The sequence below is a fragment of the Zalophus californianus genome, chromosome 12 (assembly GCF_009762305.2).
Source record: "Zalophus californianus isolate mZalCal1 chromosome 12, mZalCal1.pri.v2, whole genome shotgun sequence".
NCBI classification, from domain to species: Eukaryota; Metazoa; Chordata; class Mammalia; order Carnivora; family Otariidae; genus Zalophus; species Zalophus californianus.
Window position 1 is genome coordinate 102,110,677 of NC_045606.1, and position 27,720 is coordinate 102,138,396.

Sequence of the window (27,720 nt, forward strand, 5' to 3'; positions counted from 1 at the left end):
TACGTCTCAGACCTTCTGTGATAATATTCCTCCTCCTTGAAGTTTATCTTTTAGAAGTTCCTTTACTGAAGCAATTTTGGTGGAAAATTCTGTTTTTGTTCATCTGAAAATGTCGGTCTTTTACCCTCATTCTTAATCCATAAAGCAGAGTGTCTGCATCAAAATTTCCTGGAATGGTATTAATACTACAGCATTTGATCGTCGAAGGCTGAAAACTGTATACAAAGGAAGCAATAAGGTAAGGACGATCTTAGTTTTGTATTGCATTTATCACAGGAATGTCTGGAATACCTTTCATATGCAATTTTCTTTCACTAGATTCTCACAATGATTCCAAGAAGTTCACCCCCCTTTTTTACAGGTAAATGGAACACTCTTTAGATTTGTAACCCCTCACTCCACTATTCTGGTTCTAATCAGCACCCCTGTATCTGCTATCTGTATACCTTAGGATATGCCATTTCTCTTTCCCTGTAAGTCTCATTCTTTTTATAAGTATTAAATTTTCTGTAGTGTTCAAGAAATCCTATTGGTATAAGTTTTAGTTTAAAAGAATTTTTTATTAACCAGGATTCTTAATTCCTTCCAACATGTCAGATAACAAATCTTTTTAAGATAACGAAGTCTTCGGTCTGACACATTAATATATAATTGATAATTTAAGTTAATATAAAAGTTCATTATTTTTAATCATGTTCCCTAAGAATAAGTTATAAATCTGTGAATAACAGTCCATTAAGTTAATATTTCATTTATATAGATGAGAAATGGAAACAAGGATAGAATTCTAAGAGTTGCTTAGTTTTTCATATATGCGTGTTAACGCATATACCCAGAGCTAGACCAGGGAAGGTAATGGAATTTTCTTATCTTTTCCAAACAGCTAAAAAGAGATGGAACTTAGAGCAGACCAAGAGATTTATCTTATTTTTTAAGATTTTATTTATTTGAGTGTGTGTGCATATACACACTCCAACTGAGCAGGGAGCCTAGGGGGTGGGGGTGAATCCCAGACCCCAGGATAATGACCTGAGCCCACGGCAGACGCTCAACTGAGCGAGCCCCCCAGGCGCCCGAGAGAGTCTCAATCTTACTGATCACACACTTATCCAGGGGGAAACCAGCCTATTCCTCCAACATACAAATATTTATACATTACTTACACGTAACGTAATAAAAACCACAAAATACAAAGTGAAAAAGGATGAACTAGGGATAAAATAGGTCATATTCTTAAATATTTTAAAGTTTATCAGTGGCAAAATAAAATTTGTTGAGGGCATATGGGTGTGAGAGTGTGAATGACAGAAATGTGATCTAGCGTAACTTGACTTGATTGCCCTTGGGACCACCATTGTTCTAAATTTCACGATGTGGCCAAAAAGCAAACACTGGGCCTAGGAGGGCTGTTTGACAATTTCTTATTGTCTACTGACAGTCTGGCTCCCCCTGGACCCACAACAGAAGTAGCTCCTACCCCAGGACTTGTCCTTCATTAGGGTGACAATCCCAGGAGGCCCCATGAGGGTGAAGTGAGACAGAAGGACAGAAGACAGTATGCAGTGTGTTAATAAATGGATTGCTGCTGTTAAGCAATGGGAACCAATCCTCCTGGGGCCACTCTTGAGAGAACCTCAGTGTCCTCTGAGCTGAGGGGTAAGGAAGCTGGAGTGTTTACACACCAAATCCTGCCCTTCACTGGTTAAGGACTGCCCGGCCTGGCCCACATGCAGCCCAGCAGACTCGGGCAGCCAGCCAGCAGACACCTCCAGAAGCCCGTGGGTTTTGGAAACTGCAGGTAAGCTAGAGGCGGCACAGGGTCCGTGAGCAGGGCACAGATAGCATATGCCACCTCTGCTGTCCCTGCATTATGAAGAATATTAACTTCAATCTTAATTTCTTTGCAGGATCCTTTCTAAGCCCTTAAAAAGAATCTTTGTTAGGTAGGTTAATACAGTTAGTTTTAACTAAATTGGTAATATATGAATGAACATATGAACACAAAAACATCACAGTCAATTCTTTCCACTTTCCCCACAGGATACTTCAGATATGAATGCGACAGATGACGACCCGACACACGGATCAACGAGTGCACCAGAGTCAACTGAATATCAAATACTGATGCAATTTCATCTTTTCTTAGATTAAAATGTATAAATAGAAGTTCTGAGATTTTCTTCCTCTCCACAATACATTACCTTGCGTACCTCTCGAGGTGCATGCTCCCCATCCGGGCCACCCCTTGGCCAAAGTACACAGAGCCTTGCCCAGCTCTCAGCTGGAAATAATTTGATTCATTTCATGGTATGGCTGGACTATTCTAAATGGCTAAGAACATACTAGTAACTTACAGTTCTAATACAGTTTTAGCATGTGTCTATCACTTAATGAGGAGACGAAAATTTCAAAATAATCTTCACAGAATTCCTTGAACGGGTATATTACTTCCCTGTGTTAAAAAAATGATACAAAGACCCAACCAGAATGCAACTCCATCTTGGACTCATTCTAACTCAGATCAGAATGCTCTGACTTTCCAGTCTTTCGTGTGAAAGGCAGATGGGCAGGCTCCTTGTTTTCATCCCCTCTGCAGAAACAACCGCTCTACAGAACACTTTCCAAAGTCACAGCTTCCTAAAGGAGTTACATATGAGAAAACGGAAATTCATTTAAACTTTCCTAAACAATTAAGTACTTAACCAAATTCCAGAAATGTGACACAAAGTTATAAAAAAGTTCGTTTTATTTAGGCTGCAATGTGTAGATTATTTAGTTTTAAAACAAGCTTAATATACAGTTTAATTATTACCACCAGTTTGATTTATCTTCAACAACCTAAGAAGAGAATAAAGTTCTACTGTACTAGTGTAAGAAATCTGTTCTGGAAAAAAAAAAAAAATCCATTCTGTGTAGAAACATTTATATTAATTCTCCCAGAGTTTAAAGCTTTATAATCAAATCATTTTAGCCCATTAAGGACTTTTAAAATTTTGCATAATATCCTGAAAAACACTATTTTATGATACTATCAACAAAACTCAATGCCACTTTCTCCAATAATAAAAATATGCTTTTGTAAACTGTTACTTTTTAAATGACGTGAAACCAAAGAAAACTGGTTGCTGGTTTTAAAATCCTCTTGTTTGGAGAAAAATATTCTATGCCTTACTACTTGTTGCCATGCCTTACAGAGATAGGGTCTATAGTCCGCATCTGCCTCACTCGGATGGTTCAAGGCAGAAGAAGGCCCTTCTGTCCAGTTTGAGGTTTTCTGCATTATACTTTGTGTTGTTGCAAAAAGAACCAAGCGATACTCATTTACGAGCTTCTCTAAGAACTGAGCACATTTCTTCAGGGTATACTCCTGTAGGTTAACACTTTCTCCTCCACTGACGCGGTCTATCCAGTAAAAAGCGGACAGGCTATCCAAGATCAGAAGGCAGAGGGAAGGGCGGCTGCAAACCATGCTTTCTAGTGAGTACAGCGTGAGGAGCAGCTGGGTGTTACTACTGCAGTTCACCAGAAGCAACCTTCCGAGGCAGCATTTTACCATTTCTTCAGAACTCTGGGATAGTCTATGTTCGAGAATTGTAACCAGCCGAAGCATATCAAAGTGATAATCTGTGTCAATAAATAAGACTTCTACTTCCAGTCCCCCTTCCGATTTTGGGAGTATACATCGTGCTGTTAAATGATAAAGCATTTCTGTTTTTCCTGTTCCCTCTGGACCATGAAATTCAAGAATATCACCTGCGTAAAATGTAAAAATGTCAGTCAAAATGGAGCAGCACAGTAACGGCAGGCTACAAAACGAGAAGTCTGCAACAATGTGTAAAAACACATTTACCGGAATGTCAAAGAAAAATCTAAATCCATTTGCCAAAATGGATCCATATAAGCAAATACAAATAAATAAGGAAATTAAACCATTAAGTTTCACCTCTGAGCAAGGAGCTGGCTATTAATTAGCATCAAGAAAATGTGAAAAACAGAATGGCAAGGTTGAAAGGCACCCAAGGAAGTCTCCTGGGGAGGGGTCCACATGCACTCACACTGAAACTGGCGATAAGCTAAGAATAAAGTGCCAGACCTCTGGTCTTCCAAAAATCTACTGATTACTATGGTACACAGCATTTCTGGTACCTGATTACCCACTATACATTCTCTCCTTTTCCTTAAGTATAAAACCTCAATTTGGGGGTGGGGGAAAGCAGTGCATCCAGCTGAAAAACTATTTTTCTCCGTATCCCTTGCAGAGAGGGGTCAGCAGGTATCATGGTTGTAGCCAATGAGACACGAGTAGATTTCTGTTGGGGGTTGCTAAGTTTCGCTTTCCTGGTACAGGGGCCACTTCTGCTCTGCCACGCCCCACTCTGGAGTGAGTATAAGAAGGACACCCTAAGTAGGGTGGGCCCTAAGAATGTGGAGCAGGAAGACAAGAGGTGCCCAGGACTTTGATGACACTATGGGAACCCCACACAGTTATGCGGGGCCTGCCTCTATACACTTGTGAGGTGAGGAAAATAAGTCTCTATCAGGAAAGCCCCTAGGCTGGACTTCCGCGACATGCAGTTGAAACAATCCCTAATTAGGGTTTCTCGTGTTACTGGCATTACAGGCAGAACAATGCTTGGTTGTGCAGTTTCGTACGTACAGAGCCTCAGGAGTCCACAGCTCTCAGGCCTAAATGCCAACAGCATCCCTCAACTGAAAACACCCCTCCACATTTCCAATATGCTATCACTTATTCTTTGCTATAAAAATTTCTTGAAATTGTGCCCAGCTGGAATGACATCTGCACTGTAAGTTATTTTCCTAGCATTATAAGTGTAAGTAAACCACTCTGAACTTCAAAGACTCCAAATTTTTTTCTATAGATGACTCTCTTCCAGTGAGGACAACGCAAATTAAACACCTGGGTAAACTGTTCCGACTCCGGAGTTCTTCAAAATCCACTCTGGACAGTGGCTTTCCAATTCTTGCTAGTTTGTTTCCATTTAATTTATGGCTGAACCACATAATTGGAAACACTGTTAAAATGCAGATTCTTAGGCCCCAAGCAAATTACAGTCTGAGAATCCAGTTACTTTATTTCCTGTTACTACTAACAAACCATTGTAAACTGGAACGCTCACAAAGAATGTGTAAAAAATCTAGCATGTTACCACTATACCATATTTAAAGTACTGTAAAACTTCAGTTTCTACCATAATCTTACATGCAATTTGCAATTCAAAATTTAAATAAAAATGATCACCCCACACCCCTCCCCCAAAAGATTTGAGACTCAAGAAGTAAATCTATTTTCACAATAACAATTGTTCACTGATGCTCTTGCTGAAAGTTAACATAGTAACTAAAAAACTATTCAAGCCAGATGTTATTCTCTCCCACTACATGACTAAGGAGCTAAACTGAAATCAACCCTTTACCTACAAATAAGACTTTTACTTCCCTATATTAGAGAAGGAGAATAAACTACATGCATTAGATGAAACATTAACATAGAACAGATATCGATGGTAGTGAAGGAAAGCTGAAAACACAGTTTAGCAAGACTAATCTGAAGTTTGCAGGACAGTGAACCACGCAGAAACACAGTATCAACAGACTGCACCAGACCTCCCCTTTTTTCCCCAGAAAGAGGCCTATCAATAGCAACTAAGTTTTCTATTACACTTTACAAATGAAAAGGGACAACTTGATGATATCTCATTTGATCCTAATAACAACACTCTGAGGTAAGAAAGCAAACTTTATCATGTTCCATCATCACAGTTATCATGCTTTATATTTTTTTAAAGATTTTATTTATTTATTTATTTGACAGAGAGAGAGAGAGAGAGAGAGAGAGAACACAAGCAGGGGTAGCAGCAGAGGAAGAGGGAGAAGCAGGCTCACCAAGCAGGGAGCCCGATATGGGGCTCAATCCCAGGACCTTGGGATAATGACCTGAGCCGAAGGCAGACGCTTAACAACTGAGCCACCCAGGCGCCCTCATGCTATATAATTTTTTAAAGATTTTTTATTTTTAATTAATCTCTACACCCAACATGGGGCTCAAACTTACAACCTTAAGATCAAGAGCCACACACTCCACTGACCAAGCCAGCCGAGCGCCCCTCATGCTATATGATTTCTGACTATTTCATTATATTTCCTGTATGCTGCTTTCAGGTTGGCACTTTACTATTCTATCTCCAGCACAAAACACAGTATCTTTCGAATGCACTTCATCAGATTACTTTGAGAACTTCTTGAGAGACATCTAAAAAATGAAAATTAAGTCCTATCTGGTGAGGGGTAAAGGCCCCAAAGTGAACTCTGAACATCGCATTTCAAAGATTCTATTTATTTATTTATTTATTTGAGAGAGAGAGAGAGAGAGAGAATGAGAGAGAGAGAGAGCACACGAGAAGGGGGAGGGTCAGAGGGAGAAGCAGACTCCCTGCCGAGCAGAGAGCCAATGCGGGACTTGATCCCGGGACTCCAGGATCATGACCTGAGCCGAAGGCAGTCGCTTAACCAACTGAGCCACCCAGGCGCCCGTGAACATCTCATTTTGAAAGGAAGCAAGTCAGATAGGGGAATCACAGGTAGGGGGTGTGGCACTGGTCACAGAGTCCAGCAGGTGCAAAGGCCCAGGACCAAGGCTGGAAATAAGAGACTGACACAGGAGATAAGCCAGAACAGGAACAAAGTGCCCAGTGTGAGTCCAGTGCCCTGCCCACGGCCCCTGGCCCAAGGGGTGCTGACACTTCGGTTCTGTCAGCTCTTCAGTCCCTTCACATATTCAGAAGGTGAGGGTAAAGCTAAGGTAGTGATGTAAAGGTTCTATTCAGAGACAGGGTTGGAAGTACCCATGCAAATCATATACTTAAGGAAAGCAGGGATTTTTAATTCACATTATCACATAAATATCCTAACAAGAATTTAGCTTTCAAAATACTATGTTAGCTAGATGTCACAAAATAAAAATGTCTTATAACACTAGGATTTAAGATTCAAGACAGTTAATAAAAGTGCAGACATAATGATCTGAGAGTAAGCTACACAGAAACAGAGAACAGAAAGCTCAATTTGGTGAGTGAGAGTGAACAAAAAATTAAGAATAGAGGCCAAAAACTCACCTCTTGGAATGCATCCATGTTAGAGGAGTCGGCATGAAGACATATAAAAACAGAAATTTAATATAAAAATTAGGAGGAAAATGGCACAGAACATGAAAGGTTTCAAGAAAATGAAACAGGACTAAAAAACATTAAATGCAGCACAAAATTTCTAAAAGTAAAAAAATGGCCGGGGAGAGTTTGGGAACAGATCACTGAATTGGTCCTGGATAGTACCTTACAGCAGTAAATGTGTAGTTTGCAAAACCACCTTTTTCTTTTTTTTTAAAGATTTTATTTATTTCTTTGACAGAGAGCGACACAGCGAGAGAGGGAACACAAGCAGGGGGAGTGGGAGAGGGAGAAGCAGGCTTCCCACTGAGCAGGGAGCCTGATGCCGGGCTTGATCCCAGGACCCTGGGACCATGACCTGAGCCAAAGGCAGATGCTTAATGACTGAGCCACCCAGGCACCCCCAGCAAAAACCACATTTAATATAAATATTATTTTTATGAACCAAACTTCAAAATCAGATACTCGGAAAAGAGATGGAAGGGCTCTCCAGGGAGCCCTCAGCATTCTTCCAAGAATCAGGCTGCAGGGAAGGCAGGGGGCACACAAGGAATTAGGGGAAAAATATGATGGTCTACATTCATTTAAAAAGTAAAAATATTCAACAGCAGTTTTGTGAGGCTGGAGTCAAATGAAGACAACCAAAGGTAGGAGAAAGGCAACATATTCTGAAGTAAAAGGGAAGAGACTCCACAGGGAGACAGAAATACATGACACTGGCCAGAGTTAAGTGTGAGCTATCTCTGGATATTTCTGGAATCCTCAGAATAGGAAAAAAATGAAAACCTAGCCAAATATTTTCTTGGAGAGAAGGTGGTGCTCATAAACATCTTTCAGCATAACTCAAAAAAGTCTCGAGCACTTGCTTACATGGTTTAACAAGGTTTGCTAAATCCATACATTACTAAGAAATAGATTACGTAGTATATGGATTCCTCACATTCTTGGTTTGGCATGATTGAGATGAGGCAAAGCTTAAGGTGAAATCCCTGGTTAGGAGATGATTAAGGGGTATATAAAAATACTCTTTTCCTTTTACAGATTAATAGCAAAGCAGTAAAAAGGTCATTTGTAACAACTGGGGAAATAAAATATGCAAACTTGCAAATTACACATAAATATTATCATTAAGGTCCCAGATTCTCTACAAATATGTTTAATGATCAACTGAAGTCAGTTTTGCCGATTTTATAAACATTTACTGTTTAATCATCACGTCAAAAATCATATTCAAACATGATGTTCTACAGAGGGGCACAGTCCTTTTAGGGGTATTTGAAGTCACTATCTTAAATGTTTCTGAGAGCTGTTACAAAAGAAATCATACCCTTGTCCACTCAAAGTATTGGGTATGACAACTTGCAGTAAAAAAAACAACAACCCCCACCACCACCACTAAACACACATACACACGCACATACCCCAAAAAACACCTCTACAGTTTGGCACTTGACAAATTAAACTAAATCAGAAAATCTGGATGGTTTGGCCTTGATAGTTGCTCTCACAAATAGAATGCTGTAAGGGATCTGGGTAACAGATTGTCAGAGTGAGTTTATGAATCTGAAGATCCTTCAAAATAAGGATAAAAAAGAAAAGCCAAAAAATACATCATCTTGGTACCAACCTACTAATTGTGTAACAATATGTTGAATTTGCAGATTACAATCATTACAGTATGGAAGAGGTAATGAGTTGGTATATACTACTGAGTAACTACTACAAAAAAGCACTTAAGAGATGTTTACAATGGTGTTAGAGCTTTCTATAATCCCTGAATGTCGTACTGCTTCAGTGTGAGCTTCCCCAGTTTCTGATAAACTACTGTTGTTGATAAACAGTCCTTCTAATACCAGTCTTCAGTCTACTGCTCCCGGGAACACCCATCTAACTGGATTTACAGCTAAAATATCGACAGTATTTATTAAATATTGAAATTAAAATGGTGTTAATCCAAACTAAGTAAACTTTTTTGTTAGTGACTGAGCATGATGGTGTTTTTGCAGTTTCTACAAATGTAATATTCAAATGTATAAGTGGTGCTGTGAAACCATGTTTTTGTGTCAGTTTCATAAGGTCCAACTTAATAATATCCTTTCTGATAGAACAGAAAGTTCAATCTTTTGTCTAACATGTTTGGCAAAAGTTGTCTTTATTACTGATAGTTCAGAAAATTGTTTGCTAACAGATCTGCTTTATAAAAAATAGTACAGGGAATCTTCTAGGCTGCATGAAAGGATAGTAGAGAGTTACTTGAACCAAATGAGTTAATAAAAACCACAGGTAAATGCAACTACATAGGTAAATATGAAAGACCGTATATATTTATATTTGTAACTTTTTTCACTCATCTGACTTAAACAAATGAATTGAGTAATAATTTTTTGTTATAATACATTTTCTTTCCTGTAATGGCTTTTTAATTCTTGCATTAAGTCAATTTTAGAAGTGTTTATGGACATACAATGCATAGATACATAATTTGTAACAACACAAAGGAAGGGGGAGGAAATGGAGCTACCCAGTAGCCAAGTATTTAGAAAATATTGAAATTAAGATGGTATTAATCCAAATTAGATTATTTTAAATTAAGATATTAATTGTGTGGGGTGGCTGGGTGATAGACATTGGGGAGGGTACGTGCTATGGTGAGTGCTGTGAATTGTGCAAGACTGTTGAATCACAGATCTGTACCTCCGAAACAAATAATGCAATATATGTTAAGAAAAAAAAAAAGATAGCAGGAGGGGAAGAATGAAGGGGGGAAATAGGAGGGGGAAACGAACCATGAGAGACGATGGACTCTGAAAAACAAACTGAGGGTTCTAGAGGGAAGGGGGGTGGGGGGATGGGTTAGCCTGGTGATGGGTGTTGGGGAGGGCACGTTCTGCGTGGAGCACTGGGTGTTATGCACAAACAATGAATCATGGAACACTACATCAAGAACTAAGGATGTAATGTATGGTGATTAACTTAACAATAAAAATTAAAAAAACCTAATGATGTAATGTATGGTGATTAACATAATAAAAATTAACAAAAAAGATATTAATTGTGACCCTCAGAGCAACCATTAGGAAAATAACTCAAGGGTGCCTGGGTGGCTCAGCCGGTTAAGTGTTTGCCTTCAGCTCAGGTCATGATCTCAGGGTCCTGGGATAGAGCCCCGTATCGGGCTCCCTGCTCCATGCATGGAGCCTGCTTCTCCCTCTCCCTCTGCTGCTCCCCACTGCTTGTAGTCTCTCTCTCTCTGTCAAATAAATCCTTTTTTTTTTTTAAAGGAAAATAACTCAAAAAAATAAAGTAAAAGCAATGACCAGGAATAAAAACGGTACACTAGGAGCACCTGGGTGGCTCACTTGGTTAACTCTTGCCTCCTGATTTCAGCTCAGGTCAAGATATCAGTGTTGTGAGATCAAGCCCATGTCGGGTGGGGCTCCGTGCTGGGTGTGGAGTCTGCTTAAGATTCTCTCTCCTTCTCCTTCTGCCTTCCCCCAACCCTTTAACAAAATGGTACACTAGAAAATATTTATTTAACACAAAAGAAGACAGTAAAGGAGGAAGAGAGAAACAAAAAAGATATAAAATGTATATAAAAGAGCAAAAGACAGTCATAAACTCTATCTTATCAGTAATTTATTTAACTAGTAAGTGCCTTCAACAGTCCAAACAAAAGGCAGAGATTGGCAAAATGGAATAAAAACACATGCTTCAACTACAGGCCATCTACCATAGACACACTTTACCAAGCCACAAATAAGACTGGTAACAAAAGGATAGAAAAGATATGCCATGCAGACAGTAACCAAAATATAGCTGGTGTGGTTATACTATTACCAAAGTATACTTTAAGACAACAACTGTTATTAAGAGAGGAAGAAGGACATTTTTGTTTTCCATGGTGCTAACAGATGGCATAAAAGTTACCATTTTTAAGTGTACAGTTCAGTAGTGTTAAGTTACATTCACATTGTTGTAAAACATCTCCAGAACTTTTCTATCATGCAAAACTGAAACTCTATACCCATCAAACAACAACTCCCCTTTCACCTTTCTCCCCCAGCCCTGGCTACTACCATTCTACTTTCTGTTTCTATGAATTTGTCCGCTGTAGATTCCTCGTAAGTGCAATCACAGTATTTTCCTTTTTGTGACTGGTTCATTTCACTTAGCACGTCCTCCCAGTTTATCCATGTAGTAGCATGACAGGATTTCCTTCCTTTTTAAGGCTGAATAATATTCCCTTGTCTGCATATACCACATTTGGTTTATGCATTCATCTGTCGATGAACGTCTGGGTTGCCCCCATCTCTTAGCTATTGTGAGTACTGCTGCTATGAACATAGGAACGCAAATACCTCTTCAATACTCTCCTTTCAATTCTTCTGGAGATCTTCCCAGAAGTAGAATTGTTGGATCATACGGCAGTTTTTTTTTTTTTTTTAAGATTTTATTTATTTTGAGAGTGAGCGAGCAAGTGCACGCACGAGTAGGGGCAGGAACAGAGGGAGAAGGAAAGAATCTCAAGCAGACTCTGCACCAAACCCAGAGCCCAACCTGGGGCTCGATCTCATGACCCTGAGAGCATGACCTGAGCTGAAATCAAGAGTCAGATGCTAAACCGACTGCGCCATCCAGATGCCCCAATCATATGGTAGTTCTGTTTTTGATTTTTTGAGGAAACTTCATACTGTTTTTCATAGTGGCACCATTTTATATTCACATTAACAGTGCACAAGGGTTCTAATTTCTCTACAACCTCACCAACACTTGTTATTTTGTTTTTTACTGTTTCCATCCTAATGGGTGTTAGGTGACAAAGAAGGACATTTTATAATAATAAATCAATCAATCCATCAATAAGGTAAAATAATAAACTTGTACATGCCCAACAGTGCATGAAGCCCCAAAATATATGAAGCAAAACTGAGAAATAAAGGGAGAAATAAACAATTCAATAGTAATTGATGGAAACTTCAATACCCACTTTCAATACCAGATAGAACATTAGGTTAAAAGATCCAACAAGGACAGGAGACTTAATGCTAAAAATCAACCAGAACTACAAAACATCAAGAAAACACTCAATCCAACTAGAGCAGAATATACATTCTTCTCAAGTGCACATGGAACATTCTTCAAAATAGACCTTACATTCAGAAATAAAACAAATCTCAATCAATTAAAAAGGTTGAATCACAGAAGACTGCTCTCTGATCAGAAAAGAATGAAAGCCGTAAATCTTGACCTTGGATTAGCCAATGGCCTCCTAGCTATGATACCAAAAGCCCGAGCAATAAAAGATAAAACAGATAAATTGGACTTCATCAAAATTAATAACTTTGTGCTTCAAGGGACACTATCAAGATAATGAAAAGACAACCTATAGAACGGGAGAAAGTATTTTCAAATACTTTGAAAGAAAGTATTATCAAATATGTTTGATAAGGGACTTGTATCTAGAATATATAAAGGACTCTTACAACTCAGTAAGAAAAACACAACCCATTTTTTTAAATGGGCAAAAGATATGACATTTCTCCAAATTACATATACAAATTGCCAACAAGCACACGCAAAGATGCCTAATGTCATTAGCCATCAGGGAATGTAAATCAAAACCACAATGAGATATCATTTCATACTCACTAGGAAGGCTATAATCAAAAACACAGACAATGACATTTGTTTGCAGGATGTGGGAAAATTGGAACTATTCTACACTTCACCCCTGGTGGCAAGTAAAATGTGTAGCTGCTGAGGGAAACAGTCTAGCAGTTCCACAAAAGGTTAAACACAGTTGCCGAACAAACCTAACAGTCCCTCTCGTGGGTATTACCCATGAGAACTGAAAACATCTATCCACAGAAAAGCTTGTACACAAATAATCACAGCAGCGTTATCCGTAACAGCAAAAAGTAGAAACCCAAATGTCCATCAGCTGATGAATGGATAAACAAAAAAGAGAGTATTACTCAACAAGAAACAGAACTATGCCACAACAGAAAACTTGAAGATTATGCAAAGTAATAGAAGCCAGTCACAGAAGACCACATACTGTATAATTCAATTATATGAAATATACAGACAAGGCTATAGAGTCATCAAGTAGATTAGTGGCTGCCTAGAGCTGAGGGAGGTGGGAGCAAATGGGGAGTGACTGCTAATAGGCACGGCTTTCTTTTGGGGTGATGAAAATGTTCTAAAATCACTTGTGGTGATAGATGCATAAATGTGAATACTACAAATCATGAAATTGCACACTTAAATGGGTGAATTATATCCCTACAGAGCTCTTCCACTAAAGAATAGAAACACAATGCCAGCACAGTACCTTTCTTTAAGTTTTCCTTAGTGTAGAAGCACTGCGGGGAACAAGTGGGCATGTCCTCTCCCTTCTACGTAAGTATTAACAGACAACGGGATACCTAAGGACTTTCTTGTGATTCTCAAACTTCTAAAGAATTAAAAAATAAATTATAGTAACAAACTCCCTCAAAAATACTGTGTCAGGATAAGAGAGGTATTTAATCTATTTACTGCAGATGAGCCAAACTTTATCTCATCTGACACAGATAATGAAGACTTAAAAGTGTTATGATCTATTTCTCACTTTTTAATTTTACAGGTTAATCCATATAGCCGTTTGCTACGAGTATGTACATATAAATGAGTATGTCAGAAAAAAACGTGTTTTATAAGCCTTAATGTATGACACTGTATTTTGGTTTGAGATTGTTTTTACCATGTACAGATGAATCTTCATCAGCAAACAGATATGGTTCTATTTCTTTCAAGGAACTTCTACCTTCAAGTCGGCCAAGGAGCTTGCAAAAGAAAAAAAGAAGAAAAACTCATTACTTAAAAATATAAAATCTTAGAAATCTATATTTACACAATTTTCCAAAAGTCTATAAAAAAGACTAATTTAGTCTTGAGGATTTGGAGGAAATTATGAAACAGGAAAAATTATGTTCGTTTATTCAGAAAATATTTCCTTTTTTGTTTATGCGTCAAATACTGATGGCATAAAATGAGTTCCTGCCCTCAGAAGAATTGATAGTATAGTTTGGGAGATAGGACCAAACTGCTAATTACAAAGTATTTACCTTTCTTATGTGCCCCAATTTTCTCTCACTATACTTAATACACTTGTTATACATATACCAGCTTTTAATCTGTCTGCTTATTATATTGTCAATTCCTTATCTAGTAGTGGGAGGGGACAAAGGAAGAGTGGAGAAAAACTGCCCTTGAAGAGCTCCCGCCGGGATTTGTTCGGTGAACAGAGCACAGGTGTGACCATAGCCAGGGTGCAGAGGCTGTTACGCCGCATGTAGGTGAACCGTAAGCAGATTCACCTGCTAGAGCTTCTAGCACAAAACAGGAGATACAGAAGTGCTAAGAGCGGAAGTCAGATCACAGAAGGCCCTACATGCCATGTTTAGGGGTTTATTCTCTGGTTTGTAGACAAAAGCAAGGGATTGTAAGCTATGTAGTGAGAAGCAGTCTAGAATAGTTACAGTAGACAGTTGGGACTTCAGAACCAGACCTACTAGCTCCCTCCTCTGGGCCTCAGGTCTCTCATCATTCAAGTGATAACAAACAGAATCTCCCCTCCCGCAGTTGTTGAGGATTCAGGGTATTAAAAAAAGTGCTTGACATAGAGTAAGCACTGTTAAGTACAGCACAAGCTAGCATCATCTGCATTTCAAACAGATTATCTTGGTGGCTAGCAGGGAATGTATCTGAAAGTAAAACCAGATATGCAGAGTAAGCTGGAGTCTGTCACACTAATCTGGAGGATGAATGCCCGCACCTAGACAAAAGTAGTTAGGATGACAGCGAGCAGAACTGCATGACTGATTTAAATGTCAATGAGGGACATGTAATCAAAGATATCAAAGCTGATTCTCAAGTGTCTGAGAAATCAGCACAGATTTGACCACTCTTCCATACAACAAAAGAGAAAAGAGGGAACAAAAGCAGTCACTCTACTGTTTTTTTTTTTCTAACTGAAGCGAAGGTTTTGAAAAGATTTCCTGAAGTGATGAAAGGGTACTATACATTAATTTAGCAAATGTTTATCGAGTTTCTGTTACATACAATGCACCATGGCAGGTAAAATGCAGACTACAAAAGATGAAGACAACCTACCCTCAAAGAACTTGCTGTAACCGTCCTCTGGGAGATGATATTTTATTACAAAAGAATGTAAAGCACTGCTCACTACACCAGAGACACAGCGCGCCGAGTTAGCGCAGATTGGGCAGGCATATCCGAGGTTAAAACTCTCCTCCTAAGTATTCAGACACGATCGTTCTCGCTGAGTTGACACCTGCACTGACCGTGGACCAGTGGAGGCGGGTGAAAATGCTGGCCCAACCGCACAAGTGGCACCAAACTGTCCCAGCACACACGGCGTTCCTCACCACTCACAGAAAAAACGCAAAACCAGCAAAACTAGTTTTTCATAAGAATGCCTTTGATGAGGCGGCTAAAAGTATTAGTTCTCTTAAATCATGACCCCTGAGTACTTTAAATCATTGTGATGACACAGGCTACATACTACCAGTAAAGAATTTAACCTTGATCAGAGAGGTCTGGACTTTGCCCTTGGCCCCTGGGAGGTCATCTCCAAGTCTCCTGGAATATCCTGCCTGATCAAAGTATCTTTGTTTACCAGGGAACCTTCCGCCACACCAGACAGTCTAACAGTGTGACTTAGGGTTGGGGCTTTGGATCAATTTGACCTCTGGTCTCAGGGGCGCCAGAGAGTGAGCTGTGTCTACATGAGAGAGCCCCAAGAAGATGCTGGACACCAAAGTTCAGGGGATCTTCTGTGGTTGGCAGAACATCACAAACTGTTGCTGGGAGAACTGAGCACCATCCACAACTCCACCAGGAGAGGACGACTGGAAGGTCTGCATTTGGAATTCTCCTGGACTTTGATCCATTACATCTCCTCCTCTGGCTGCTTTTAAATCTGCATCCTTTCCCTGCAGTAAACCATAACTATGAATACAACTGCTTTCAATGAGTTCTGTGAGTCCTACTGAATTGCTATACCTGAAGGTGGTCCTGGGGACCCCCCCCAACTTGCAATTAATATCAGAGTTGAGTATAGTCCTAGGTATCTAACTCTGTGTCTGAGGTAAAGTCAGCTCTGGGGGACGTCCCCAACTTCACACACAGATGAAGGACTTCTCCAAAATGAAATGCAATCATTTTGTTTTGCTTTGTTTTGTTTTCTCTAGTAAAAGCACTTGTGTTGAATATTTGAGTTGGATGCTTTTTTCAGTCGGCTACCCTTTTATTTGAAAGAACAACTAAAAGACAAACTTTGATTATACAGACTTTGGTATGTGGCATTTTGTTGAAAACAAAGAAAGTAAGCTTGTCACTTCAAGAAAACTGACAGTATTTGTTGCCAATGATAACATCTGAATTTTGGAAAACTCATCCACCACTGTGACCTTGACAGCTTTCCAAAACTTAAGGTCCTTTTTGGTGAAGTCACCAGTGTTTTAATGAATGTGATTTTTTTAAATAATTATTTAACAAAACACGCCAATACTTGAAAGATCTGTGTAATTCAGTGAACCAGTGTCTCCAAATGACCAATGCATGATGTTAAATCGGTCCTGGTTAAAATATTCACTCCAAGTGTTAGACCAATCAATGATTTTAACATATGAAAAAAAAGTCACTGATGTAATTTTATAGTCTATGTTGCAATTAACTTTTAGGAAACTACTATCTTGTCAAGTTTTGGTACAGAATCAAAGAAAACCCACAATTATCTAAAAAGACCTTCAAATACTCCTACTTTTTCCAACTATATGTATCTGTGAAAGCCCAGAGAGTCTTCATGTACTTCAACCAGAACATACAGTAATAGACTGGATGTAGAAGAGATGAGAACCCAGTCAAGTTCCATTCAACCAGACATTAAAGAGATCTGCAAATATGTAAAACAGTGTCACTCCTCACATTTTTTGTTTAGGGAAATAACTATTTTTCATTAAAATACTTATGATAATACTCAAAGGGATTATAATTTGTCACTTGCATATGAATGTAAATATTTAAAATTCTAATTTCTCATGCGGCTCTCTCTCTGGAGCTCGCCCGCTCTGGAGATCTTGTGAGTGTATTTTTCGCTTTAATAAACCTTCTCGCTTCTGCCTTTCAATAAATAGATATAACCCACATAAACAAAAGCTCTTGGTGACAAATACTAACTGCACTTATTGTGGTGATCACTTAGCAACATAAACATCAAATCATGATGTACACCTGAAACTAATATAATGTTTTAACTATTATACCACGAAAAAAAAAAACTCCACAAAAAAATGCACAGAAGCTCTTTAAAATCCTCAATAATTTTTAAATGTGTAATGCACTCCTAAAGCCAAAAAGTATGAGAACCACTGAGTTAGAAGATGGAGTCCAGCTTGAAGGACAAGAAGGAAACTTGCAGGGACAAGATGGAACACATACAATGACTTTATATGTTTTAAAAAGCATGTATACAAATAACTATCCTCATCAGAATGATTAACTTAGGAAGTTACTCCAACTGTTTACTCTTATTGTCACTCCTCAAGATATTTTAGAATTCTCTACGTGAGAATTCCTGGTAAGAAAAGTATTCAAGAAAGCTTTATATTGGCATGACATCTGGACAGAGATGGTATTACCCCTCTTACCAAACTGGCTAACTGCATCTGATTTTCCACTCTTATTAAAAAATCAAATTCATTTTCAAAGGATGAAAACTTTCCACCATTGAGAATATTCAAAATAATGTTTTACAATGCCAAAGCAGTCTGTTTCTCTTTCAAATAAATAAATAGTAAAATCTTAAAAAAAAAAGAAAAAAAGGGGGCGCCGGGGTGGCTCAAGTAGTTAAGCGTCTGCCTTCGGCTCAGGTCATGATCCCAGAGTCCTGGGATCGAGCCCCGCATCGGGCTCCCTGCTCTGCGGGAGGCCTGCTTCTCCCTCTCCCACTCACCCTGCTTGTGTTCCCTCTCTCGCTGTGTCTCTCTCGGTCAAATAAATAAAATCTTAAAAAAAGAAAGAAAATACTCTAAAAATCTGACATAACCTATTATAGAAATTAAAATTAATGATGTCCAGATTTAAGGAATGAACGGAAAGAAGCCAGGTATAATCAATCTGGAGTTTCTGAAGGGCAGAAAAGAGTTTGTTAAAAGGAACCCAAGTTCTGCTAGACAAGACACTAACCCTTTTAGGGAAGATTAACAATCTGAGCTTGGTGAGGGATTTCTCTTGATTCTCTCAGCAATCTTTCTGAGGCCAAATTTCCTATTTTGAAAAGAAGGCACAGTGGACACAACAATTTTAGCCTATTTGGCAGTTTCACTAATATTGTTAATAGATTTTACATTTGGTTTGTAAATGAGTATCTGCTAGGTTTTATCATAACAATAGCCATCAACTAATAGCTACTATTTGTGCTTACTGTGGTTATCAGCAGTACATAATTTATATACATTATATCTTTTAGTTGTTACACTAGCTCTATTTGTTATCATTCTGTTTTTCAGATGAGAAAATTAGTGGATGCCAGAGCCAAGATTTAAGAGATCTCTTATGGCTCCCAAAGCCTGGAGAGTTCTGTGCTCCACTACCTCAGAGTCAGTATCACCGAGACTAATCAAGTCTGAGTACAGAGATGAAATGGTTTTTGGACCTACTAAGCTGACGATCAAACCGGTCCAAGATCCCGTCCAGGCAATTACCTGGTCTCTTTCAACCATCTCTGTTAGTACTCCCTCCAACAGCAACAAGGAGCCCTAAATGTTTCAACAGCAGCATTACTGCCATAGTAAGTATATAATCTGCAAAGGGGGTAATACTCTATTGTATAGATATCCACTGGTAAACATTTCAGCCAAGTCAAGTGTATCCCAGGAACTGAGATGCTAGGGCTACACAGATGTAGCGGACACAGTTTCTATCTTCAAAGAATTTAAGAGGGGAGAGTCAGAAGGTTACAAAAATGCAATCAAGTACTGAAGCTGCTACAAGAGAAATCAGGCAGGGTGCTGCGAAGGTGTGGGAAACTAACGCCATCTTGGACAAATCACCTTGGACAAATCACCCCGAGGACCAGTCAGTGACCTGGGACCTCCTGGAGCACAGCACCCCTCCCAACATTCTTTCCTTTTGTTTAGCCACACCCTTAAGTACACCCTTAGGGCATAACATCCTTGACCTGCCCTGGAGCTCTGACTATGACACACAGCCATTAAACATTCTCCTCTTGGGTGGTCCCACAGCAGTACTTCCAACCTCCTCCGGGCAAGAAAAGCCCTGTCTTGTCTTAAGGGAGGTGGGATTGAGATTTACTCATCTTGAGGCTGCCCGGAGACAGGCTCAGTCAGCAAGTCCCCTTACAAGCCATTTCACTTCAAGCTGGACTTGTCAGCCTTTCTGTTCAGTCTCACGGTCAGTTCTAATTTGTGGGAGGCACCCTTAATTTTGAATGAGAGATTTCGTATATAGTTCTTTTAAATACATTCAAAATGTGCCTTGATAGAGAAATGCTTTTTTTCTTTCTACAGGGAATATCCTTTGCCTAGTCTCTCATTTAAATTTCTAAGGCCAAGACTACTAAACAAACAATACTATACATTCTTCAAGGCCACCTCCTTCCATGAAACTATTATTGTACTTAACACATTACATCCCTCATCTGGATGTAAAAGCTCAAAAGGAAAAGAATCTTATCTTGGCTCACAATGGACTCCCAAAACGCTTTTGTTTGGCAGAAACTCAGTAGCTCCCTGTTAAATTAAAGGAAGGGCATAGGTAGGCAGGCTTGGGAAGGATGGAGAGTGTAAAGAACCTCAAACTATTTTGATTTTCTTGTTTGGACAGTCTGCAAACTTCTACCAAACAAAAGTCCATGAGTATTCATGTCCTCGAAGTTCTTCATACTAACAAAAGTCCATTTCCAATGCAACTGTATACCTTCAACACTTAGTAAGTAGAATACCTACCATACAGATGTTTTTAAAGACCATTTAGTTATGGAAAAGCTTACACAAGAGCAGAAAGAAGAACTTAAAGATCAAACCAACCAGAAATGAATGGCATTAAGGTAAATATATACACATACATATATATAGCTCATTTGGATAAAGGCTCATTTCCCCTGACCTTTTGTAAATAAATCTGTCTGCAGATGGACCCCAGCAGCAGGGTTGCAAACCGCTTAAGTATAAAAGGCTACTCAAAGGGGCTTCTGGGTGCTTCAGTTAAGCGTCTACCTTTGGCTTGGATCATGATCCCAGGGTCCTGGGATGGAGCCCCCATATCAGGCTCCCCGCTCAGCTTCTCCCTCTGCTTCTCCCCTCAGTTTGTGCTCTCAAATAAATAAATAAAATCTTAAAAAAAAAAAAAAGCTACCTAAAGAAGCAAACATTCTAAACCAAATATTCCCACCCCTGCCCCATAACAAGCCTGGATTTCCCACCTACAAAATGAATACAATTCTTAGTTTTACTACTCATATGTAGAGGAAATTCAGGCAAAAACATGTTAACTATAACACAGGGAACAGAAGCGAGGAGCTGGAATAAGGAAGCAAGGGAAAGCAGCAGCTAGGTGAATATGTGTGTGATTGATGTAAAATTTGGATCTCATGGTAGTTCCATAAATTAGAGGGCCAATTCCCCTTCACATGGGAAATGAGGCTCCTCTGCCACTTTAGAAAAATTCAACTGTCCCTTCAGGGCAGAGTACTGGGCCTGGCTCTTCAATCAAGCTTGAAGAACTAATGCTTTTATAAAAGCAATCATCCTGTAAGAGGAAAAGGAAAAATAAAGTAAAGCAAAAACTACTATATATACACCTGACAATTTAAGCAGCATGAATTTCTTTTTTTAAAGTTTTCAATTCCAGTTAACATATAGTGTTATATTAGCTTCAGGTGTACAATATAGTAACTCAACACTTCCACACATCACCCGGTGCTCATCAGGACAAGTGCCCTCCTTCATCCCCATCGCCTGTTTCACCCATCCCCCTCCCTCCTCCCCTCTGGTAAGCATCAAGTTTGTTCCCTATAGTTAAAGAGTCTGTGTCTTGGTTTGTCTCGCTCTTATTTTTTTCCCCTTTAAGATTTTATTCATTTGAGAGAAAGAGAGCATGAGCTGGGGGCTGGGGAGGGAGAGAGGACAAGCAGACTCCCCAGGGAGCAGGGAGCCCGATGTGGGGCTCGATCCCAGGACCCTGGGATCAAGACCTGAGCTGAAGTCAGACGCTTAACGACTGAGCCACCCAGATGCCCGTTTGTTTTACTTCTTAAATTCTTAAATGAATGAAATCATATGGTATTTGTTTTTCTCTGACTTATTTCTCTAGCTCCATCCATATCACTGCAAATGGCAAGATTTCATTCTTTTTTATGGCTGAATAATATTCCATTGTACGTATATACCCCCTCTTCTTTCTCCATTCATCTATTGATGGATATCTGGGTTGCTTCAATTATCTTGGCTACTGTAAATAATGCTGCTATAAACACTGTATCCCTTTGAATTAGTGTTCTTGTGCTCTTTGGGTAAAATACTCAGAAGTGCAACTGCTAGATCTTAAGGTAGCTCTAGTGTTTTTTGTGTTTTTTTTTTTTAAGATTTTATTTATTTGACAGAGAGACACAGCAAGAGATGGAACACAAGCAGGGGGAGTGGGAGAGGGAGAAGCAGGCTTCCCGCTGAGCAGAGAGCCCGATATGGGGCTTGATCCCAGGACCCTGGGACCATGACCTGAGCCGAAGGCCGACGCTTAACGACTGAGCCACCCAGGCGCCCCTAAGGTAGCTCTAGTTTTAACTTTTTAAGGACCCTCCATGCTGTTTTCCATAGGGGCTGCACCAATTTGCATTCCCACCAACAGTGCACAAAGGTTCCTTTTTCTCCACATCCTGGTCAACACCAGTTGTTTTTTGTATTGCTCATTTTTGCCATTCTGAAGGTGTATAAGCAGCACTAATTTCTAGCAGAATTTGTAAGGTCTAAATTTTAAATTTATGATATCCCACAAATGAGTAATTCCATTAAATGCATTCTTCAGATTTCATCAGGAAGTTATATCAAACTGCTTCAAATTTTCATTTAGATAAAACAAATATAGGGGCACCCGGGTGGCTCAGTTGATTAAGTGTCCAACTCTTGATTTCGGCTCAGATCATAATCTCAGGGTCGTGAGATCAAGCCCCACATCGGGCTCCAATGGAGTCAGCTTGAGATTCTCTCCCTCTGCCCCCCTCCCCACTCGCACGCTCTCCCTCTCAAATAAACACAATCTTTAAAAAAAATGAAATATATGCACAGTCCCAGAAAGAAACAGTAAAGCACAAAATCAAAATTACAGGAGCTTAATGGTGGCAGAACACTTATTCTCACCTTGCATGTGAGGATCTCTGCTGGAGAAATACTTTGGCATATTCTCCTACCCTCTCATTCTCTCTTCCCCAGGGAAGACCTTCTAATGGGTTATTTTAAGAGCAGGTACTACACACCCATGGATCATCCCCTTCCTCCCTCCCAACGGCTTTCCTACAGAAGTATACTTTCTGCTGTGTTCCTATACTTCAGTCTAAAAGGAGAGCACTCAGGAATGAGCATTTGGCAACAAAAGTTGGCTGATAACCTAGACCAGAGAACTTTTAGTGGTACAGTGGGAGACCGAAGCCTAATCACCATGGGCTAAAGAATGAATGGGAGATAAGAAAGTGAGGCACAGAGCACAAACTGCAGTGCTGAGGAGTAAAGGAATGGGGCTGGGTGGGGCGTTGACATCTAGGGAGGTTTTCTGCTTTGCAGTTATTGTTTTATGTTAGGATACCAATGGAAATGACTGGTGGAAAAGAAGACTAAAAATGCAGAAACAGGGACATGTGGGTGGCTCAGTCAGTTAAGGGTGCTGGGATCAAGTCCTGTGTTGGGCTCCTTGCTCAGCAAGTAGCCTGCTTCTCCCTCAGTTTGCTGCTCCCCCTGTTTGTGCTCTGACAAATCAAAAAAAAAAAAATGCAAAAGACAGAAAAATGACCATAGGAGTGGGAACATCTGTAGCAGTGAAGTCTTTGAGAAGGAATGGGATGGAAAAAATCTAAGTGGAGAAGTTGCCCTTTTTTTTTTTTTTTTTTTAAGATTTTATTTGAGAGAGAGCCCCCGCCTGAGAGCCCCCGCTGGGGGAAGAGTAGAGGGAGGGAGGAAGAATCCCAAGCTGACTCCAGCTGCGCACAGAGCCCAAGGCGCCCAAGGTGGGCGTGGGCCCCCCCTTCAGCCCCCTCCAGCTCCCCGCGCCTCCCCTCGATCTCACGATCCTGAGATCATGACCTGAGCCAAAACCAAGAGTCAGATGCTTAACCGACTGAGCCACCCAGTCACCTCGAAGTTGCAGTTTCTTTTCTTTTCTTTTTTAAAAGATTTTATTTCAGAGAGAGATTGAGAGAGAGAGCGCGAGCATGAGGAGGGCGGGCCAGAGGGAGAAGCAGACGCCCCACTCCCCACTGACCAATCCCGGGACTCCAGGGTCATGACCTGAGCCGAAGGCAGTCGCTCAACTGACTGAGCCACCCAGGCGCCCTCGAAGTTGCAGTTTCTTCGAAGCAAAAATATTTACTCTGTTTTAAGGAGGAAATTCAGAGAAAAATCAGTGCATATATTATCAAGATAGACTTTATGAAAAAGCAAGAATTGCGATATTAATATCTGATAAAGCATACTTCAGAGGAAAGAAAATTCCTAGAGACAAAGAGGTACATTACAGAATGAATAATAAAAGGATCAATCCACCAAAAAAGACGTATGATCCTAAATGTGTACATATCAATCAGAGCCTCAAAATACAAGAAGCAAAACTAATTAATACAGGTGAAAGGAGAAATAAACCAACCCACAATTTTAGCTGGGACTTAACAGTCACCACTCTGCAATGGATAGACTTACAAACAGAAAATCATTAAGGATACAGAAGATCTGAACACACAAGATCTGACTCATGTATATAAAACACTGTACCCAACAACAGCAGAATATACATTTTTTTCAAGTGCCCATGGAACATTCATCAAGACAGATCACATCCTGGGCCATAAGACCTCAACAAATTCAAAAGAACTGAAATCATACAGAGTATGTTCTCTGACAATGATGGACACAAAGCAGAAATGAGTAACAGAAAGACAACAGGAGGGGCACCTGGGTGGCTCGGTTGTTAAGCATCTGCCTTCAGCTCAGGTCATGGTCCCAGGGTCCTGGGATGGAGCCCCGCCCGCATCGGGCTCCCTGCTTGGCGGGAAGCCTGTTTCTCCCTCTCCCACTCCCCCTGCTTGTGTTCCCTCTCTCGCTGTGTTTCTCTGTCAAGTAAATAAATAAAATCTTAAAAAAAAAAAAGAAGAAAGACAACAGGAAAATTTAAGGGAGTTCCCGTGAAATTTTTTTTTCAATGACGCATGAAGCAAGGCAAACGAGGGGAGAGGGAAGAGAAGATATTAAATTTATCCACTAAAGAAACAATTACTGAGTGCCTACTGTGGGCTAAATATTGTTCTAATCACTGGCACTAAAGGAGTAAACTCAACGGACAACAAAGTCTGCTCTCATGACCTTTAAATCAATATAAACTGTCAGTTGTGCTAAGAAGAATAAACTGGATAAAAGAATAAAGATTAACAGTAGGCAAGGTAAAAAAAAAAAAACAGGTTATTTTATTGTAAACTGTAGTCAAATGCTGGTCTTTAAATCAAGGGTTCATTATTAAGTTTTCCACTTGCTACCTGGCCTACCGTAATTCCACCTCTAGAATAGGTTAAAATATTTTTTGCAACTTTATTTTCTTGGAAGACCCTGTATGAAATGTCTTTTCCCTACTACTCACAAAACGTGGGAATGGTTAGCTGCTTTTTAAAGTTGTAATTCTCATGAATTAAAAATTTAAAGTAGTTTGTTTCTTGGGCTAGTTTTTGACTTCAGGTATCTTCCTCAACACAATGCCTCCAAGTAGAATCCATAAAGTACTGTAGCATAATGTGCAAAGGAAGAAAATTGTGTCCAAACAAATGAAGCACTAGCCATTGAGCGCCCAAAGCACTTAAAGGAAGAGTTTCACTTAGCTGGTTTTCTTAACAAAAAGAAGAAAGAATAAAGTAGCACTTATTGCCCAGCTTCCTGTTCCCCTCCAACCCTCTGTACTCCAAAGCAGTATGAGCCAGGCAATCTGGCTTAGGGTCTCCATGCAGACACGGCAGGCCAAGGATATGTGGCTAAATTTTTTGTTCAATGATGGGGCTGTGCTAGGCTCTCATTATTTTTTTTAAAGATTTTATTTACCTATTAGAGAAAGAGAGTGCGCAAGCAGGGGGAGCGGCAGGCAGAGGGATACACACACACCCACCCCTGGCAGAGAGCCCGACCGGGGCTTGATCCCAGGAACCTGGGATCATGACCTGAGCCTAAGGTAGACACTTAACCGGCTGAGCCACCCAGGGACCCCAGGGCTCCCATTTTTTTAGATACTAGGCTTGTTCTGACTGCAAAAGTCATTTATGTTTAACCTTGGTTTCAAACGATCATCTAAATAAGTAAGGTTTTAACTGTAGTGGCTCTTATACATGCAGTAGCTCTACTCTTAAGGAGCAAGGGTTGGTAAACTATGGCCAGCAGGTCAAATCCGAAGTTTAAAAATAATTGAACACAGCCATGCTGATTTGTTCACCTCTCTGTGGATGCCTTCACATTGTAACTGCAAGGTTAAGGAGTTCTGACAGAGAACCCCTGGCCTGCAATGCCTAAGTACTATCCCGCCCCTCACAGGAAAAGTTCGTTGACTTATGGCTCAGTCGGTTGGGCATCTGCCTTCCGCTCAGGTCATGATCCCAGATCCCTGGGATAGAGCCCCATGTCAGGCTCCCTGCTCAGTGGGGAGCCTGCTTCTCCCTCTGCCTCTCCCCTCCACTTGTTCCCTCTCTTAAATAAATAAAATCTTATTAAAAAAAAAACAAAAACAAAGAGTATTGCTTCTCTCCCTCATCTGTGTAAGAGATCCTTCCTAATCCACCCCGGCCTATTTCTCAGTACTCACTGCCCAACTCCACTCTCCCTCACTAGCTTTGTTCCAACTATTCAGCAGTACCTGCAGTTCCCCTAAATAAGCCGTGCTCTTAAGGCAAGAACCCACGTTAACTGCTATTCTCTTTGACTGCCACCCCCTCCTTGCCAAACCGATTTCACATGGTTCTTTTAAAAACTCAGTCATCTGGGCGCCTGGGTGGCTCAGTTGGTTAAGCGACTGCCTTCGGCTCAGGTCATGATCCTGGAGTCCCGGGATCGAGTCCCGCATCGGGCTCCCTGCTCAGCAGGGAGTCTGCTTCTCCCTCTTGACCCTCTTCCCTCTCGTGCTATCTCTTATTCTCTCTCTCTCAAATAAATAAAATCTTTAAAAAAATAAAATAAAATAAAAACTCAGTCATCTGCTCCTCCTAACTAGATGCCTGCCCCTCTATTGGGCAGCATGCTTTCCTACATATACTGCAATTTTTAAGTCGGACTACCTTACTAGTTCTTCAATGGCAGAAGTTGTTTCTTTTGTTTCTTACTCCAATTCCTTAACCAGTGGCTGACACGTTGTAAGTCCTCGAAACTTCCTGGTTCAATTCCTGAATAAATTCTTGCAGGATGTCAAATAGCTGGCGTGTTTTTTGAGATACTCAAGCTGGGAGAGCGAGGGCTTGATGCCATAAGCAGAGATGTAGAGAGCAGAGGGAGAAGGGGAGGCAACCTACCCAAACATTGCCTGTCCTGGCTAAACGTCTATAAATTCTCCAGCTGACGATCCCTCCCTCTTCCTCGCTTCTGTTGCCTGGCTTACCATTTCTGACCGCAGTTAACGTGGGACAGACTCGGACCGTCAGCCTAGCGAGCAGATATCAGGATTGCACACCTATCTGTGCACGCGGTGGGGGTGCCTTCCTCCGCCTCCGCTCGAAGCGCGCGCGTCAGCCTGCCCTTCTCAGAAAACTCCCAGGTACCGGGGGCCGGCTCCGGGTGCGAAGGCGGGGGGGGTCGGCCGGGGGGCTGCAGTCCAGGGCGGCTCGCCCTCCCTCCGCCGAGCGCCCCGCGCGCCGGCACGCGCCCCGCCTCCCGCGCTCTCCCGGCTCCCTCGGCCGCCCACCGCCCTCTTCTCCTCTCTCTCGCTCCCGTCCCAGACTCGGCGGCTCTCACCTCCGTCCCAGACTCGGCCCTGCGAAAGTCACTACACATCGCCCCGGAGGCTGGGCTAACCAGACACTCAACTTTCCCGCCACTAGCGCCATTTACCGCGAACGGAGGAAGTCCCGCAGCCAGTCAAACGCGCTGACCCGTGAACCGGGCGCGAGCATGCGCATTGCGCCCGCCCTGAGCCAGGGAGGCGGCGGGCATGCGCAGTAGTGTGTACTGGCGTCCCTCGCCCAAGTGACGTCAGACTCCGTCTCCTAGGAGACCCAGAGGCAGCT

General features: G+C 40.8%; 1 protein-coding gene across 2 annotated transcripts; it reads right to left on the reverse strand.

The window, feature by feature from the left end:
- Nucleotides 1-1,759: 1,759 nt before the first annotated feature.
- XRCC2 (X-ray repair cross complementing 2) lies at nucleotides 1,760-27,583 on the reverse strand. Of its 2 annotated transcripts, none has more exons than XM_027573884.2 (3): nucleotides 27,449-27,583; nucleotides 13,930-14,011; nucleotides 1,760-3,753 (listed from the first exon to the last, which is right to left on the reverse strand). In XM_027573884.2, exons 1-3 carry the CDS (start codon nucleotides 27,485-27,487, stop codon nucleotides 3,032-3,034), a joined length of 843 nt encoding a protein of 280 aa, XP_027429685.1. In that variant the 5' UTR covers nucleotides 27,488-27,583; the 3' UTR covers nucleotides 1,760-3,031. The 2 variants fall into 2 exon arrangements, with proteins under 2 accessions (XP_027429685.1, XP_027429686.1); XM_027573885.2 differs by having other exon boundaries at nucleotides 27,096-27,568.
- Nucleotides 27,584-27,720: the final 137 nt, after the last annotated feature.

Bases quoted from the DNA above. Each gene is read 5' to 3' on its own strand.
- XRCC2 (XM_027573884.2), bottom strand. From the start codon at position 27,487: ATGTGTAGTGACTTTCGCAGGGCCGAGTCTGGGACGGAG. The intron at 14,012-27,448 runs GTGAGAGCCGCC...TTCTTTTGCAAG, and splicing joins GGGCCGAGTCTGGGACGGAG to CTCCTTGGCCGACTTGAAGG. The intron at 3,754-13,929 runs GTAAAAACAATC...CATTTTACGCAG, and splicing joins TGAAGATTCATCTGTACATG to GTGATATTCTTGAATTTCAT.